The 18,352-nt window shown below is 30.7% G+C and overlaps 2 protein-coding genes across 2 annotated transcripts in view; both read left to right on the forward strand.

Moving 5' to 3' along the window:
• The window catches only part of LOC143248735 (uncharacterized), a 198,979-nt gene extending 192,951 nt beyond the window's left edge, over positions 1 to 6,028 (forward strand). Inside the window, exons 29-31 of the mRNA XM_076497412.1 lie at positions 4,148 to 4,374; positions 5,438 to 5,621; positions 5,784 to 6,028. Of these exons, the coding sequence (XP_076353527.1) occupies positions 4,148 to 4,374; positions 5,438 to 5,621; positions 5,784 to 6,016 (644 nt within the window). The 3' untranslated portion in view covers positions 6,017 to 6,028. The remainder of the gene's footprint in view (positions 1 to 4,147; positions 4,375 to 5,437; positions 5,622 to 5,783) is intronic.
• Positions 6,029 to 7,669: 1,641 nt separating this feature from the next.
• Positions 7,670 to 18,352, forward strand: part of LOC143232447 (uncharacterized) — a 29,657-nt gene continuing 18,974 nt past the window's right edge. The window contains exons 1-6 of the mRNA XM_076467915.1: positions 7,670 to 7,845; positions 8,877 to 9,070; positions 11,523 to 11,635; positions 13,340 to 13,606; positions 14,976 to 15,251; positions 15,641 to 15,730. Coding sequence (XP_076324030.1) covers positions 7,688 to 7,845; positions 8,877 to 9,070; positions 11,523 to 11,635; positions 13,340 to 13,606; positions 14,976 to 15,251; positions 15,641 to 15,730 — 1,098 coding nt within the window. The 5' untranslated portion in view covers positions 7,670 to 7,687. The remainder of the gene's footprint in view (positions 7,846 to 8,876; positions 9,071 to 11,522; positions 11,636 to 13,339; positions 13,607 to 14,975; positions 15,252 to 15,640; positions 15,731 to 18,352) is intronic.

An 18,352-nucleotide genomic window follows, 5' to 3' on the forward strand; every position in this document is an offset into this window, starting at 1 on the left:
TCACAACAAATAAGTTGCTACTGGAGAAAATTCAAGTGATTTGAGGCCATTTGATGTTTCTTATTTCAAAAAATGTATCCAGAATTTAACCATTGCCTCTAGATTTTGAATTATTATAATATATCAGCACTATGTGAAATACCATGCAGTCAACTTAATACAGTAGATTTTATGCTGTGAAATCAAGTTTACTTGGATAGTTTAATGGATAAAGGGCATAGATTTTTAGAATTTCAAGCACTGACTGTATTGTATTGAGGTAGAATTCCAGATATATTGTTCATACATACTGTTTGCTTTCCATATAATTGTAGTGAATTACATCATTTTTACTTCATTTCCAAACTCAGCTGCATCACCCATGATTTTGTGATGCCTTACATTTTCAGTTTTTTAGGACATTAAAGAGGTCCTCTGACTGAGCATGAAAGGGGAGGAGTCATTCTCACTTGCTTCTCAGTCGCTCAGTTGGTTGCTTCATCTTGCTTCTCACACAGTTAAAACAAAGTCCAATCTCCTTCCTTGCATCATACCTGTGATATAATAAAATTCTGCAAACTCTGTTTTTAAAATCTTTTAAATTCTAAACTGCTAAAAAAAATTAAAGGAACAAGTACGATTTTGTGTATAATTTATCTCAGTGTTCCAAATGTGATAATATTTTTATTTTTTCAAGTAATTTGTCTCATTTCGGTTCCATCTGTATCCATTTTTAATGTGTGATGAATGGTAAAACATAGAGAAATAAAATTTTTAAAAATGACCAGTATCACCAAAACTGATATCCCATATGGAACAATACTTTAAACAGTTTACATGCAATTATTCAAGAAATGTGTGAAACATTCAGTATCTAGTGTAGCCTCCATGGGTTGTGACACACTTCTGACACTAATTTGGCACACTTTGAACCAATCTATCAATGTTATCTTGGGGTATGGCAGTCCACTAGTCTACCAGGGCTTGTTGGAGTTCCTGTACATACTGAGGAGGGTGCTGACATTCACTAACATGCCTCTACAACATATCCCAACCATATTCAATGGGATATAAATCTGGAGATCTGGCAGGCCACTCAAAAGTCTCTATTCCTTCCTCGTCAAGGAAGTCCATACACAGTCTGGTGACTTGGGCTCACATGTTAAACTGCATGAGAATGAACCCATCACCGACATCACAAGCAAAAGGCCTCATAATGGGTTCCAGAATTTCATCTCTATATCATCATGTGTTCAGAGCACCCCTGTCGAGTATGAGTAAGTCCGTGAGGCCACCCAAGCATATGCCAGCCACAGACCATTACAGAACCTCCTCCATAAGTGTAGACTTGCACAATGTTACAGGTGGAAAAGTGCTCTCCTCAGCATCTCCACACTCTCGCATGTCCATCATCATGAGACATAATGAACCTGCTCTTGTCTGTCCGTAGTACAGTGACCCATTGACGAAGTTCCCAGTCCAGGTGCTGATGAGCAAATTTCAACCTGACTGAACTGTATTGTGCTGTCAGAAAAACGCCTTTTGCAGGCCATCTGGTCCTAAGGCATCCTTCATGCAGACGATTGTGAACTGTTTGGGTCAACACACGGGTTCCAGTGGAATGCTGAAGGTCATTTTGCAGTGACTGAGCCGTAGCTAACCTCTCCCGCAGAGTGGTAGTCATGATGTAATGGTCCTCTCTGGCTGTTGGGCAGTGATGACAGCCTTGACCTGGTCTTCTGCCATAAGAGTTTGTCTTTTGTTAGTGTTGCCAAAGTCAATTGATGATGCTTGGTGACACACTGACATGCTGTGCCACCCTCCTTTGGGTCTGGACCAACCTGGCCACCTTGTTCTCTGTCAGATGGCACCTGACTGCTTGGGTACACAAGATTCATGTTGGTGTTTCTTTCGAGAATTAATAAGGAATGCATAGTTTCACGTAACAGCCTTATATAGGGTACCTTGAATTGTATTCTCCTTGAGTGAGGTGAGTTTCATTTGAGTTGCTTCAAACTTCACTTGTAAGCTTAAAAAATACACTTGTAGATGAACGGATATGTTTTTCATACATAAATTTAGTTATGACAAAAATATACTGAAATTATGTATTTGTTCCTTTAATTTTTTAGCAGTATAGTTCTGTAGATATAAATTATTTTTTACTTTTGAGAAAATTATTTGAAGTGTTAACTGTCTCCAGTTTATGTAAAGTCAGAAAGTGCACAGAAATCACCCAAACAATTTCTACTACTTTTGTGGAAAGTATATTACAGTTTCATGAAGGAAAAACAACACACATAAGGTAAAGGTAGCCTACTGCCATTATTTTGGGTGTGAAAAAAATTAGGTTCCACATGTGTGTTCTACAATTTGCACATCTTGCTTGACAGAGTGGCTGAATAAGAAGTGAGCAATTTTGCCATTTGCAGTTTCCATGATATGGTGCAAGTCCAAAGATCATCTAATTGACTGTTATTTTTGCATGACTAACATTTCTGGATATTCAGGCAAAACTGAACAATACATTAAGTATCCAGATATTGCATCTGTAATGAAACTAGTTCCTCATGGGTATGGTCTTTCAATGCCACATCCACCAGTGAAACAAAAGAGTTATCCTGCAAAGAAGAAAATAAATTATCTTCATCTTTTCCATCTGGTAATTCTATTACTATGGCACTTCAGTAAAAGCTGTTTCATAAAATTACTCAAGAAAAGCTAAATAAACTGATTCATGGCTTGTCCCTGACAAGGCAGCATGGGAAACTTCTTGGCTTTCATTTAGAGCAGTGAATTTATTAGATTCAGGAACAAGGATTTTAGTTTATGGAAGTCTCCATCAAAGTCTTGCTTCTCACTACAGCATAAAAGATACTTTGTGTTTCCATACAAATGTTGATTCATTAATGGAAGAATTAGTTACTACTTATGGTCTTCAAGGATGGAGACTTTTTATCAACTCATCTGAAGTTAGTCTGAAAGCTGCACTATAGGGAAGACTTAAGTCATCAGTTCCTGTTGCTTGTTCTGTGAACATGAAAGTAGCTTATCAAAGCATGCAGTTTATACTTGAGGCCATCAAAGATAATCACCATAGGTGGAACATATTTGGTATTCTAAACGTTACTGCAGTCCTGCTAGACCTACAGAATGGGTATACCAGATATTGTTGCTTTTTGTGCCTTTGGGACAGCCAATGTGAAAAAATGAAAGAACAGCTAGTGAAAGAGAATTACATGTGAGAAAAACAGAATATTGAACATTAACTTTTAGTGAGTCCTCAAAATGTATTTCTGCCCCCACTTCATAATAAATTTGGACTCATGAAGAATTTTGTAAAAGGAATGAACAGAGTTTCTAAAAGAAAATTGGTAAAGCAAAAATGAACGGAGGTATCTTTGCTGGGCCACAGGTTCGTTAAGTGCTGATGGATGATTATTTTGAAACAGTACTCAATAAGAAATAACTTGCTGTCTGTAACTCAAATTGGTTTTCAAAAATTTCTTAGGAAATCACAGAAATGAAATTATAGTGTGACAGTTGATGATATGTTTGAGAACTACAGGAAAATGGGGTCTTAGATGTTGCTAAGTATGAACTTCTTACATTCCCATTTAAAACTTTTTCTAAGTGATCTGAAAGAATGATGAGTGCTTCCACCAAGATATTTCTACAATGAAAAATGGATAACAGAGACGATGGAATCCTGGAATGATGGGAAAGTAATACTGATTCTCATGACATGAAACTGAGAACACCTAGGGGAAAGACTCAACAAGTCATGCAGATATTTTGTAACAAAAACTAATATCATTATGGAAGTTTTGAACATAGTGTCACTGTATTTTCAGTATATAATCTTTTTATACTAATTGTATTTTTAAATTGGTATTGCTATTGTGTATTGTTTTTAAACACTTTTCAATTCAGATTTTAATGAATGAATAAAGTTATTTTCATGACATATGATAACATTTTGAAGAACTCAAAAACTATTGGTGATCAATAATTTTCAATGTGACATTTACAATCAGTATCATCAGATTGCTCAGAATTGTTTTTCTAATTGCAGAAAAAAATTGTTTTAAGCTGCCCAGTGTAATCAGATATTTCTCATTCATGTTTAGTTGTACTGTGAGTTCACAATTGTTTATTTTCTTTTCAGATGCTAAATATCAAATAAGTGATGAGAGTGAAACTTCAGAAACTTTTGTGTTTAAGGGATTATCAAGAGCAAAGCCTATATCTCTTACATCAGAATACATTAGTAATATTTATTTAAACGTTTCTATAGAATTACAAGTAGAGTATCCTTCAAAAAATGTATCTTTATCATCACACTCCATTCATTTCAAAGGATCAGTGAATAAACCAAGAATAGTGTTTTTTGAGGTAGGTGTTTTTTTGTGGTATGCTTTTTATTTTTGATTGGTAAAATTATCTGCTGAACAATTTTTGTTGCATCCTTTACAGTTATTAGTCTATAACCAAGAAAGCACAATGTTTTGGGCTAGAAAATTTGCATTTTTTCAGGGTAATAATTTTTATTAGCATCTCAGTCAGACTTCATAATTAAAGTTGTAATTTATTAAAATATGGTCTCATTTTCTCATTATTTTTATTTAATGAATTCTGGTGACTGAAAATTGATTAAGATATTTTTCACTGCTAAAAGGTTTCGGTATAATTGAACAAAGTAAACCACACAGCATCCTCAAATATATTGTATTTTAAAGGCTGAATATTGCTTTACAGTGATCTCAAATGTAGTGATTTAGTATGAAACAGGAGCCACTTGTATGTATTTATTGTGAACCATGGTCTACAGTATTTATTATGGGTCTATGTGTTTACTATAATGCTGCTTTAAATGTAACATTTCCTTTAATTTTTAGATACCTTTTTTAAATAACATTTTTAGAAAAGGAACATTAATATTTAAGGTACATTATTAAGATTTTAGAAAATATGTTTCTCAAGTTTATTATTCAATTTTCACTAAAAATTATTAGTTATAATTTTAATTTTATACATTGTTCAATAATCTATTTGATTTACTGTTTTTAATTCCTATCCTTCTATGTTTTGTTACCAGGCATATTTTGTTTTAAATTTAGGTATATCATTAATAAAGCAAATGTTTTCATTTAAGACTACATGGATTGAAATAAAGAGATCAGATACTTTGTTGAGTTATTGGATTCTGGGATGACAGAAGTAATACTTATTGTGGAATTCTGGTGATGTGTATTTCCACATAAAAATTGTATCTTTTTTATTAAACTAATTATATTTTCAGTTGCATGCATGTATATAATAGAGAATTGGTTTATATTTAACTATTTGAATCTTTACCCATATAATTGTTTTATCTATTGTAACAAATAATACACAGATTTTGTCCGTGCAGCTGTTATTTTACATATTGAAGCAAATAATATTGATCTGATTTCAGGTGACACCTCCTGAAGGAAACTGTTTGTTAACACCATTTAATGTAAAAGGAGAAGTCTTCTGGAATCAGAAGGAACATACTTCAGATTCATATTTCATTGTCTTTCACTTCCCAACTGGTGCTGCAACAATTTACTTGACTCCAGGTGTTCAACTAGATTTGAAAAACCTTCATCTGCCATGTGGTAAGTACATGAAATATGTTATAACTGTGTTATTTCAAAAATCCACACATTGGATTTTAAATGGTGATGCTGATTATACATGTATTACTGTAGAAGTCATTAGTCGTAAATAATCAAGATAAGCCTTTTTTTTTAAGTTACTGTTTTTCTTTTTCTTCCTAGGAAGTGGGCAGAAAAATAATCGACTCCTTATTTCTCTTACTGCATGCAGTAGTGGTGCTCTGTGTGCAAGAGAAAGTACTGAACTTGTGTTAAATCAAGTAGCAAATACTAGTGGTCACCAAGGTCTTAACTCTATAGTGCAAGCCATACAAGAAAGTATTAATAAAGGCAAGAATGCTCAGAATACTTATTTTTATCTTTACTGGTGGCATTATAAATTAATTAATATTTGAAGAGCTTTATCTTTCTCTTATAAAAGACATCTGTTTAATTTATGCAATTGTTTTTGATACATAAATGGGGCAGAAATATTTTATAAATACATACATGCACACACACACACACACACACATATATATATATTTTAATCATCTTAATTATATATGATTTCTGATTGCCTTAGTAAATTTAGTATTGAACAAACTAAACATTTAACAGAATAGTACGCACAAGTGTGAGTTTAGTAACTTATCAAGTGAGTTGGTATGACCTAGTTGTTAGTATGTTGGCCCATGACTTGGTAGATCCAAGGTTTTAGCTGTGATAGTTACTGAAGTCATTCTCTCTTTTGAGGGGAACTTATTACTGTGTCAGTTATCCTGATAAAGTAGGCAATGGACTTTGCTACATGGTTGTTCTCATTCTGGTCTTCAGTTCTAAGTTAGGGATAACAATTCTTGAACCTTGAATTATGTGGCCTTGCCATTTACTCATATTAAACAGCAGAGAGATATTCCTAGGAGTATTTTCCTATGCTTCAAATCAGTAATAAAATGTTCTGTTTGTTTACAATAATTGCATGTACAAGATATATATTCTATACTTTACTCAATAAGATTATGTGTACAACTGCTGCTTTCTTGAATATATTTATACAGACACAAAGCAGTTATTAAACATAGGAATGTAAATGTCTTAAAACTAAAATGTAGGATTAGAATGTTTTCTAACTTGTGAAAATTTCTTTGTCTGTATGTTTGTGTGTTTTCTTATTGCAAAGCCACATTGGGCTATCTCATGAGCCCACTGAGGAGAATCGAACTCCTGATTTTAGCATTGTAAATCTGTAGACAAACTGCTGTACTAGCATGTGGCTTATTTGTTTGTCATCGATACAATTATACAAAGAAACAAGAAGATGACAAGTGTGTTGGATAAATTATTAGAAACACCTCAGATCATGTTTAGTTTAAACTTAAATATTCTCAGTCAGAAATTTTTATGTTATACATCAAATTGTAAGTGTAACCCAATTAGAAATGCATTTTCAACTATATTTTAGTGATTCTTTTATGTGTTTATAGCTAATTAAGGGTAAAGTTTGTAATTTCTTCTAAAAAACAAAATGCTCTGGTAAGATTGTTGTGTGTGCAATAATGATGAGTGGGATGAAAATAGTAGAGAATATCTGTGAATAATCTGTCTGTTACATCTTGAAAAACAGCTACTTTACTTCAAAGCATTCACATAGCTTTTAGCTGAAAATATGGGCCAAAGATGACATGATTGTTGTAAGCATGCTAAACTATGAATCTGATGATCTATGATTCTCATCCCATTGCTGTAAAATCATGCTCTGCACTTTGGTTTAGTTAAGAGTAGCCCAAATGTTGGACTCTACTGTATGAGTTCAAAATAGGGAAGGCTAGTGCAGATAGCTCTTATGTAACTTTGATTAAATGAACAAATCAAATGGAAAATATATCTCAGAAATACCAGAGTAAGTATGAACATGTATATATATTAGCTTTAGTTACCATATATTCTAATCTTAAACTTGAAATAATCCTAAGTTATTTTATTCTTAGATGAAAATACACATGATGTTTTTAGCTATTTATTGCAGGTATGAAACAAATATTAGAAGATTGGTTATATTTCTTTTGTGGTTCCTTGAATAAATTATGATTTATTTTCTCTTTTCTAAAGGAGATATTCGACATACCTTTCTCAACAGTTGGGCTGTTCTGCTCTCTTCAAATGAAAACTCTGACGTTTATAAAAAAGCTAAGAGTGCTATAGAAATTGTTGTTTGGAGGGGTGTTCTGCTGTTTAGTCAGGGGTATATTAGTACTTCCTTGTCATGATTTGAGTGATAACATTATCTACTCATATGTATATTGGTATTTTATTATCATGTTTTATGAAATTGTATTTAGTTACTTGTTTGTTAGTGCTTTTACAATAAGGATATAATACTTGTTTCTTGAGTTGTGAGAATAACAGTTATCTAGAATATAGTGTGTGTTGGAATGTGATCTTCTACAGTAAGGATATGATATCTGTCTCTTAAATTGTTGGAGATAATTGTTTAGTATTATAATAGTTAGTGTAGTCAAGTAGCCTAGAAGTTTATGTGTGATCTTTTACATTAAGAATATGAAGCCTGTTTCTTAAAATGTGAGAGAAAACAATAACTCAGTGGTTAAAATAATTCTGTTATTTTTCAGTTAGGGTATAGCAATACTTGAAAACAAAAGTTGATATATATAATTATGTGCAACAAAATAATTATTTGAATATGATTAAACAATAAAATATTAGTCATTTACCTCTTTTCATATCATTTGTTGAGATGAAATCATCTGACAGAAATAGTTAAATTTTGAGGAAGTAGATACAGGAAACACATCTCAAAAGTAGAATAATTATGTTTCTTATTTTTTCATTGCAGAATGTTTAATTTCATGTTCTAATTTTTTATATCAAGTTATCTGTGCAAACTACATGGTTTTTGTAAATGAGAAACTTTGGGTGTGCCTTTGGTTAACTAAAACTTGCATATTTAGTGCAATTTTACATCAAAGTATTTATATAAGTATTTAAAGGAATATCTTTGGTTTTGTATAGATGATGTAACATCACTACAAAGTAATGGTGAATGACCTTTTATTTGTTAAGGCTGTTTTATAGTTGTGATTGGAATGAATTGATTGGAGATGTTCCTATATAGCAATCTTTCTGTTTGAATTATAAATGTTTCTTACTTGAATAAATGTTTGTGTATGTGATAATGTAATAATAATTGTCAACTCAAATTGTTAAACAGGTTATTTTTTTTAATTACCTGAACTCTGTTTAATTCTTATACAGGTTAATCAATGCTACTAGTCAGACACCAGAAGCTGTTCGTTTACTTCATGTTATGATGTCTGATAACCACTGGAATATCTTAAGTATAGAAGGAAAATTAGCCATAACATTGCTAAAAGATGAAATTTTACGTGCCATTTCATCGTCTAAATTCCAACTAAGTCCCAAACAAAGAGAGGAAAATAACAAAAAATGTGAGTTGTTTGTCTCTTGAATACCCTCAGTTGTCACAACAAATTTTTAAATTGAATAAAATGTGGATGTGTTTTAGCAAGTGAAAAATTATAAGTTATACATAAAAGAAAATAGTAATCTTTTGATTTTTTTAATTTAGTTTTCTAATACAAACCATTTACTAATATTTTAAAGAATCCTTTTATTGAAAGTTCTGAAATAAAAAGACTAGGAATAAAGTTTTGTCTTCATATTAGAGATATGACTGTTCAAATGCAAAGATTACCAACAGTCTTTCATGTAAAGCATGCTTTTCCTCAGGCTTAATTTGTCATCAGCTTAACCCTCATCAACATAACGACTTTCTTGGTTTTGTATCCTTTTTACTGTTAAAAATTTATTTCAGTTCATGTAACTGTCAAGCAGAAACTCTGGATGAATATGTTTTTAACAAGCAGATAGAGTATGCAGCTATAATCTAATATTTATCCGGGATCCAAAAGAACACCATACTATCATTGGCCATCTCTATACATATAATTCACCCTATACCACATTAAACAAATCTCTGAACTTTTATTTCAGTATATAGGCTGTTATAGAAGATGATCCACTAAAATTGTACAGAATCATCTTATCTGTTTGCTTATAACATTGTGATATGCATGTATGCACATCTCATTTCTCAACAAATGTTCTCTGTGATGACTGCTTATAAAACTCTATTTTAAATAAACCATATTTGATAATTATTATAAATAACATGCCTATTGGATTTTCAATTTGTATCTCACAATAAGGATACATTTGTGTTGGGGTCTGGTCATACTCAAAGTCATGTACAAAGTATATTTTCAATTTTCCTTCAATTGAATTTTGCAGTATTGTGGTAATCTCATCATATATTGATGGATAATGAATTGAATATAAGAGTAGATTAAAACTTTTACCTGTTTTGATAGACTGTTTCTATAAAGAATGGTTTAATACTACTTATTTTACACTAAGGAAAAATGTATTTTTTTAAATTTCTTGATCTATCAACATACGTCTTCTAAAATACATATATTTTTATGTTGTTCACATTACATGTTAACCATAATAAAAGTTGTAATGCAATTAGTTTCCAGAATTTTGATCTAAAACGTATTATAATGATAATTTTGTTCTGGGGTCCAACAGGACCCCAGGTGGTCCAGAATGCAACTTTTCAAAGGTGTGCTAATGAGGATTAAACTGTTGTAAACAAGTTTAAGATGTTAACCACTGTGACTAGAGGTTTGAACCTAATTAAAACAACAATTTAAGTAATTACTCTTATCAAAAACATAAATTTTTGATAGCAAGATTATTAGGCAGCAATGAAAAGTATTTTCATACTTAACAACATAAACACAGCAACTGATACAGAGAGTTAGATTATTGCACATCACATCAAACAACACTGATTCAAATAAATTTGGTATTCAACTGTATCAGTCACAACTGATACAAGGAATTCTTTTGTTAGATTTATTTATCAATATTGTCTCTAGGTTATGGGTAGGAGAGATAATTGTTTGCATTACTTTATTTATTGTTCTATATTTCAAGAAAAATAAGTTTCATAACTTCTTTCTATAGTAATATTATATAATATTTAATAAATGAAATGTGACTGTATATTACAAAATACTATACCACTAAAACACAGCCAAGGCAGGGCCACTTTGTATAGACTAAAGATCAATTTTATATCATTTGTTATGGTAACATCAGTGTATGTGCACCACATCAGTAAAATTTGTGTAATATTAAATAGACTGGAAGGTCAATATAATAAAAAAATAATAAATGTATAACACTATGAGACTTAAGCTACTTTGATTTTAAACGTTTGTGTTTTCATATCATGATATGTAGTCATTCTAGCATGAAAAAAGCATAATTTATAGTAATTTCCTAATTTTGTTATGATGGTTACGAGGTTGGTTAATTGAGAAACTCCACATAGTTATGGTATAGAAAATAACATATAAAGTCTTACTGAAAACAAATACTTGAAATATATTTAGGAGGTTTTATTGATTACACAAGTAACATTTGAGATTTTTGGAAAGAAAATAGTTTTTTAATCATAACATGAAATCACTCTGCACTTGGACTAATTACGAAAAAGACTCAATATTTTAAAAAACAAATATTTAGTAAAATATTTCCTTAAATTATTTTTTCTTCATCATAAAAACTTATAATCTCTACTAAAAGTCTGCCAAATTTCGTGTAGGTACGTATACTATAGCAAAAGTTTTAGCGTATCTACTTGACATGTGCAAATGTGTATACAAACTTTTGTATGTTATACTGAGCCCATTGCAAAAGGGTTAATAAAATTTAACTTTATAACACATATTTTCCTCATATTGAATAACATATCTCATACCATGATCAGCTTGTTGAATATTTAAACAAACAAATTATCTAATCATGTAGCTTCCACTTATGACCAGAGTAAAATGCAAGTGGCAAATTCAGCATTCTTATCCACATCAGTGAGTCATAGAAACTTGGGTACTTCATTCTTGAAATATTTCAGTCCTTGGATGGTAAATATGGTCTTTCATATTAGAATTAAACTGGATATCTAGTTGAAATTTGAACTTTAAAGTATTAAATAGCATCACATAGATTTTTAGTAAATGTTAGCATTTATACAATTAATTTGAATAGCATTTCCATATAATTACTGTCTTAAATAGTAGTAAATTTTCTTGTTATAGAATATGCCTTAATATATGTTTTTAAATAACTATACAATTTATTGTACTATATAATTAATCGTTAATTGATCAAGTTTCAAAGATATACAGTAAAACATATAGAAAGAAAACTGACAACCAAAAATAATTATTAGAGTTAGTATTAAAGTAGTATATCATTTAAATATATAGAAAAAATTAATTTTTTACCAATTTCATATTGATGAAGTCAACAGAAACTGTAAGAGAAGTTCATGGAGGTTGTGGTTCTAATTAACATTTTCATTTAGTTAAGAGTGATCAACCATTTTAAAATGGCCTTTTATAATCATTTTATTACACAAAAACATTTTTTCTACTTGCTTGCTGTGTAAACAACTATATCGTTGCTTGGTGTCAAAACTATAGTTTTTTTTATATAATCTAATGAGATAATTCTTGAATACTAATTCTAAATAATACTGACATTTTGTACTGATCTAATCAATCTTTCTTTGTGATTTTCTTCATTCAGAAAACTAAAATGTGAATGTTAAATTTTATGTTGTATTTTAAAAATAAACATTAGTTGTTTTTTGAATTTAGAGTATAAACACAATAAATTACAAGTGAGGAAGATGGCTCATTTAAAAAAATATTAGAATTATCTAGAAGTTTAATAGAGATAAGTGTTTTTTCTTCTACAAGTATTCCAATATTAACTATGTATAATATGTTAAATTTTCAGGAATCATGATCTCCAGATGTTTACTACTAAACACCTGGTACAAAAGCCAGCCCAGCATTTTAATCTGGGTTCACAAAATGAGTCATTCTAGAAAAGTTTTGGATTGTAATGATTAGACCAAAGAAGATATTTGGCACTATTTTTTAGGTCTATCTCACTGGACTGAACATGTAACTGGACCTGGGACCCAACATGAATAAATTAACTTGTAAAGTAAAACATTGTATTAATACAACATGCTTGAAATGTTCTACATGTTGGTTGTGAATGTGAGGGCTTAAGAGTGTAGTCATTAAACTAAACCATGTGTCTAGTTCCAAGGAAGGAAGAATTTATTCAAAGATAACTCAATCAATTTGATGTACCAGCTGAATTAGACATTTGTTGATTAATTACTGCATTGGCATCAAACCCCAAAGATGCAGTATTGAAGTTGAAGATGTATGATGCATTATGAGATGATTTTCCTTATGAATCCCGAATTAAAAATACCTTTTTTGCATTGAAGAGTAAATATAAGAAGGATGGTATAATGCCCATTATAGTACCCCCATATTATAATCCATATAGATTTATTCATGCCATATTTTCATTATTTACATTTAGTTGTTTTTGTTTACTTTTATTCGGAAGTTGCACTGAACTTCATTGAGATCTGTTGAAATAACCCTAAACCACCAGTTTCCAAAATCATCTTCCTGTTGACTATCCTGTACTAAAAGATGCTGGGTTGGCTCATGTGGCAGGTGTTAAACAGAGACAACTTAATTTCATTTCATTTTCTAAATTATTTGAAAGTGATACATTGTAATTTTCTGAAATAGGCTGAAACATTACTTCGAGCCATTGACAAAGAGATTGACTTTCAAATGATGTTCTATATGCAACTCACAGAAACGAAGAAGATTTTCGACAGTGTGAAATTTTTAACCAGAGGGCTTTGTTACTATCTTAAAGAAGGGCGGTATTTAGATGCAAAAGCTCTCTCATCAAAAATTTCTCTTCTGGTTTATAAGCCTGTCTCTTTCATCAAGGAAGACTTTTATTCTGCCGTGTTCACTCACTTTATTTCTAGTGATGCAAAAGTAGGAGTAAGTAGCAATAGCTTCAATTAAATTGAAGAAAAAAAAAAGAAATTTGTGAAGTGATTAAAATCAGATTTTCATTCTGAAAAAAAATTCCTCATATATCCCTTAACTGATTTTTCAATTCCATTTAAAAAAATAAACTTTTATTTAATCATTTAAAATATGTAACAGGTAGTATGTGTGAAAATAACATTAGCTTTATATACACATTACACCTTACTTCATAATGAACACTATATTTAGTTTGATCAAAAAATTAGATTATTCTTAATTTCCCTGATGCATAACTGGAAATAACATTCTTGAAACTAATTTTAAATCTTGCTCTAGTGAACTAACTATAAAACACAATAAATTGAATTAATGTAAAAATAGTTAAGAGTGATCATAAATATCTGATGTACAAACTGCAGAAACAATTTACAATAAATATAAAATTGCTAAAAACTGCATAAAAAGAAACATACAATCATTATTAAATGGCATTGTGGTATATATTACACAAAGGTACAACACATTAATAAATGTAAACCTAAATATGTTACTGTAATAAAACAAAACTTTTTATTTATTTTAGGGCCAAGATTATGTTTATAAAATCAGTAGCAGGTCCATATAAATATTTCATACCCCTGTATAATATACTTGATGAAAACAGCAGTGATGTATTCGTGTATAATGCTGATGTAATATTAAAAATGTTTTATTATGTGTTGTACACAAGTATAATTATATAAATAATGCCATATTAACAGTGTTGTTTTCTATGTTATCCTCATGTATAATGCACCAGATGATGCCATATTAACAATGTTGCAATGTGTGTTGTATCCTTGTATAATGAATCAGATGATGCTGTATTAATAATGTTGTGATATATGATGATCCTTGTATGATGCATAAAATTATGCCATATTAACAATGTTGTGATGTGTGCTGTATCCTTGTATATTGTACTAGATTGTGCCGTATTAACAATGTTGTGATATGTGTTGTATCCTTGTATTATGCACCTGATGATGCCATATTAACAATATTTTGTTATGTGTAGTATTTTGCTTTTAATTCCTCTTTAGTTTTATATATTTTTATGAAAATTGAAAATATATCTTTTTACATGCAGAATAATTTGATTGTAGAAAGCAACTTCTAAAGTATGTTTACCTAGCTCTTAAGCAAAAAAAGTTTTGATTATTTAAAAATGTATTTTTGAAAATTTTCATAAAAAGAAAAAGTTACATTTTATATGCACTTTTGTACTGAAATTAGAATATTTTCCAACCTTTGTTGAAGACTTTTTCAGACTTTGTTTGTGTAAAACTGGCATAATCAGTGTTAAATGCTTCAAGATTAATTTTTAATTTGTTATTAGGTACTTTTTAGCTCAACCCTGCTAAACCAACTGGCAACAAAGACTTGTGCTGATGGATTGCCTTGTTATACAGCATGTATTGGAATTTCACTGTACACAATTGACTTTTGGACTCCTCAGACTGGATTAGTGAACAGTCCTGAAAGGGTCCATGACATTGTGGAAATTCACTTCTTTAGTTCAGACTCTGTTACTCCTATCAGACTCGAGAAACAAAAAGATGCTGTCACCATTATATTTGGTGGACATCCATTACTCCCAGCTGTTATTCAACTGGTAAGCAATTTTACAATTATGTGATTATAATACATTAAAATTTATGACATCTAAACAAGTTTTTAAATACGTGTTAGTATTTTTCTATTTTTGAGAATTGTTTGTTTATGAGTTGATTCTAAACATGTAAAAAAGTAATAAATGACCATTTCTTTATAGAAAGTAAGATTTTAGTTTGTTTGTTAATTAAATCGCTATAGATTTTCTAATATAGAATTTGAGGTACATAATATTAATACATTTATGTACTGTGAAAGTTTCAACAGTCGTATATCTAAGGTAAGAATTATGTTGTCAGTGATCAGTTGAGTTCCTTGCAACAGTGATGATGTTGCACTTGAAATAAATTTATTAAGTATTTTTTATTAACATAACTAATTACTTTACAGAGTCTGGGGGTAAATCCCATGTTAACTGAGTTCCATAGTTCCACTGTTCATGAAACAGATGAGTATAATGGTACAACTTGGAGAAAAGAGGTAAGCATTATATGTGTGTGTGTGTATAATGATTAAAATAAAACTTATAAATGTCATGGTATTATAAGTGTTTTGTGCACATTAGCATCAAACAAAGTTATTAGATATATTTTGCAAATTACAGATTTACGTTATGATTTGTCGCTACATTTTTGATGTTAGTTTGCTACAGAAATGTATATATATAGCCACCAGCATATTGTGTGTGTTTTATATGTCTCTTTAAATCTGTGATACTTCGAAATAATTTTGTTTTACTATTTGGTATGCCATACTGGCTGATTATAGGTGACCTCAAATATAAAAGAATCTTCATTTTCAGAAACCATGGGAAAAAAAGGAAATTGAGTGTCATAATGTCCCGTTTTAGGTTCACAAAAACAGTAATATTACTAAACAGCCAGCAGGTTGGTTAGTTGCAAGAATTAGGAATCACCTTGAGCAAACATATGGTGCATAGATGTAGTAAATGCTATCTGGATATTCAGGAATGCAATAGGCTTGAGTAGAGGGGAGGGGCCTGTGGTTTGCTGCAATTGTAAGGTGACTATGAATTTTACAGCCTAATTATTAATTGTACTTATCTTACAGTTCACTAAAATGTTATAAATCAGTAGTGTGTATAAAGACATCGTAATTTTTTGTCAGAAGTCATAATTTTCCTTAAAAAGCACAACTCGTTTGTTTTATGAAATGACTGCTATTATTATTAAGTATTATATGTAAAACTAGAAGCTCAATTTATGTCAGTTTATTATTTTCTTATTTTCTTGTTTTACTCAAGCTTTGCATTAGAAACTTTAACATACACAGTTTAAATAATGCTATTAAAATTTTTCTAATTCTTCAGAAGAATTAGAATCTGAAATCAAACAAGATTAGGACTTATGTTTGTGATAGGTAATTTGGTCAACTAAGCTGGTGCATTTAGAATTGCATCTTTTAAAGTTTCTACAATTAAAACTTTTAGAAGTTTGCATACTCAACAAATACAAAATAACAATAAAAACATTTTGAAGTTTTCAAGCCAACTAACATAGCTTAAGATCCTGACAAAATATGGCCTTATTCATTAAAGTGAAACTAAGATTGCAATATTAAAGTCTGTAGGCCAAGAAGAATCACAAGTTTAAATGCTGTCTGGTCTCATATTGTACTTCTTTACAACTTAGAATTTAATTTCTGCTTCCTAGGCCAGTGTAAGTACCATCATTATAGTTTCTTTAGCTTTTCATAATTTTTACATAGTTTGATTTACTTGAAATTGAAAATGTATTTCTAATAATACTTACCTTCCACTGATACTGTAACTATTTCTGGATTTCGACTTTCTGGCCATCTGTGCATGAAGAATGCTTGCTCCAGTCTTTTATATCCCACTTAAATGCCTTAGGCAAATTCTAAGTTGCAAATTTCTCCACAAATTTAAATGCATCCTCTATCTAGGCACTGTATATAAGCATCTTATCCTGATAATGCAACCACTTTTTCTAAACAAAGCATTCAGTATGAGTTTATATCAACAGGAATGTTGTGCTTATTTACTGTTTATGTTGAGAATTTGAAGACAGTTGATGTTTCTATTGCTATTTTTTGTTTATAATTGTACATTATTTGGAAAGGGAAAGAAAAAATATCAATGGGTATTAATTCTTGTGTTAATATTTCTACTTTGGAGGTCAACCAGACCTCTTCTCTTTTCCTCTGCTGTTTGTTAATAACCAAAGACAGGATAATTTTCAGTGAAGGCTGTCTGTAATGTGATTCATAGCAACATGGAAGTATGTATGCAGACCAAACAAGGGTTTTCTCTGGGGGGTTCTGAGGCAGCCTTTGTAAATGATCTAGGGTTGACTGGAGAGAACTTAGACTTGCTTTTTCCAGCTCCTTCTTTTACTAGATCAGCCTCAATAGAGGATTATTTTGAGTAGCCACCTTCAGCTTTTTTTTTCAGTTGATTGATGGAGTTTGTGACTTTTGTATTTGATCCCTTTAAACAGATCATAGATTTCATGTATTCATCTTACACTCATGACTATCGTGAGGTATTTATCTTCAATCCAGCTTTTATATGAAGATTATCAACATTTCCTTCATCAATTTGAGAACTACCTTAGTTAGATTGTCTTCTTTCCTTCTTTCTTTGGTCTCCTGGCTGTTTTTATTGTTGGGATTTATTGGGTAGAGATACTTTGTTAGAAAGGGTTTGTTCAACTTTTTGCACCCTCAGAGAGTTATGGGAATCTCCTTTTCTCTATTCCAAGTTATTTGCTGGAGTTTCAGATTTTAGAATCCCAAATTGATTCTGCCCATTTACATTCATTTTTATTATCCTTGACTTTGCATCTTTCTGGTTCTAATTTAGGAATATAGGCCCACAGTGTTTTCCATTTTCCTCCTTTGGTTCCTATAATAAATCTATCTGTAATTTTGAGGATTTTTGGCTTGGACAGACCAACAACAATGGTGTTGTTAGTATCTTAGGGACAGGGAAGCAGTGGATACATAATAACATCACCAGATGTTTAGAGCTCTTTCACAATGGAACTATGGGTACTCCAGGATCTAATTTCAGGATTGGGCTTTCAATCCATATCACCTTCACCATTTTCTGCTTAACCT

The sequence above is a fragment of the Tachypleus tridentatus genome, chromosome 1, assembly GCF_004210375.1.
Source record: "Tachypleus tridentatus isolate NWPU-2018 chromosome 1, ASM421037v1, whole genome shotgun sequence".
In the NCBI taxonomy this organism is placed as follows: Eukaryota; Metazoa; Arthropoda; class Merostomata; order Xiphosura; family Limulidae; genus Tachypleus; species Tachypleus tridentatus.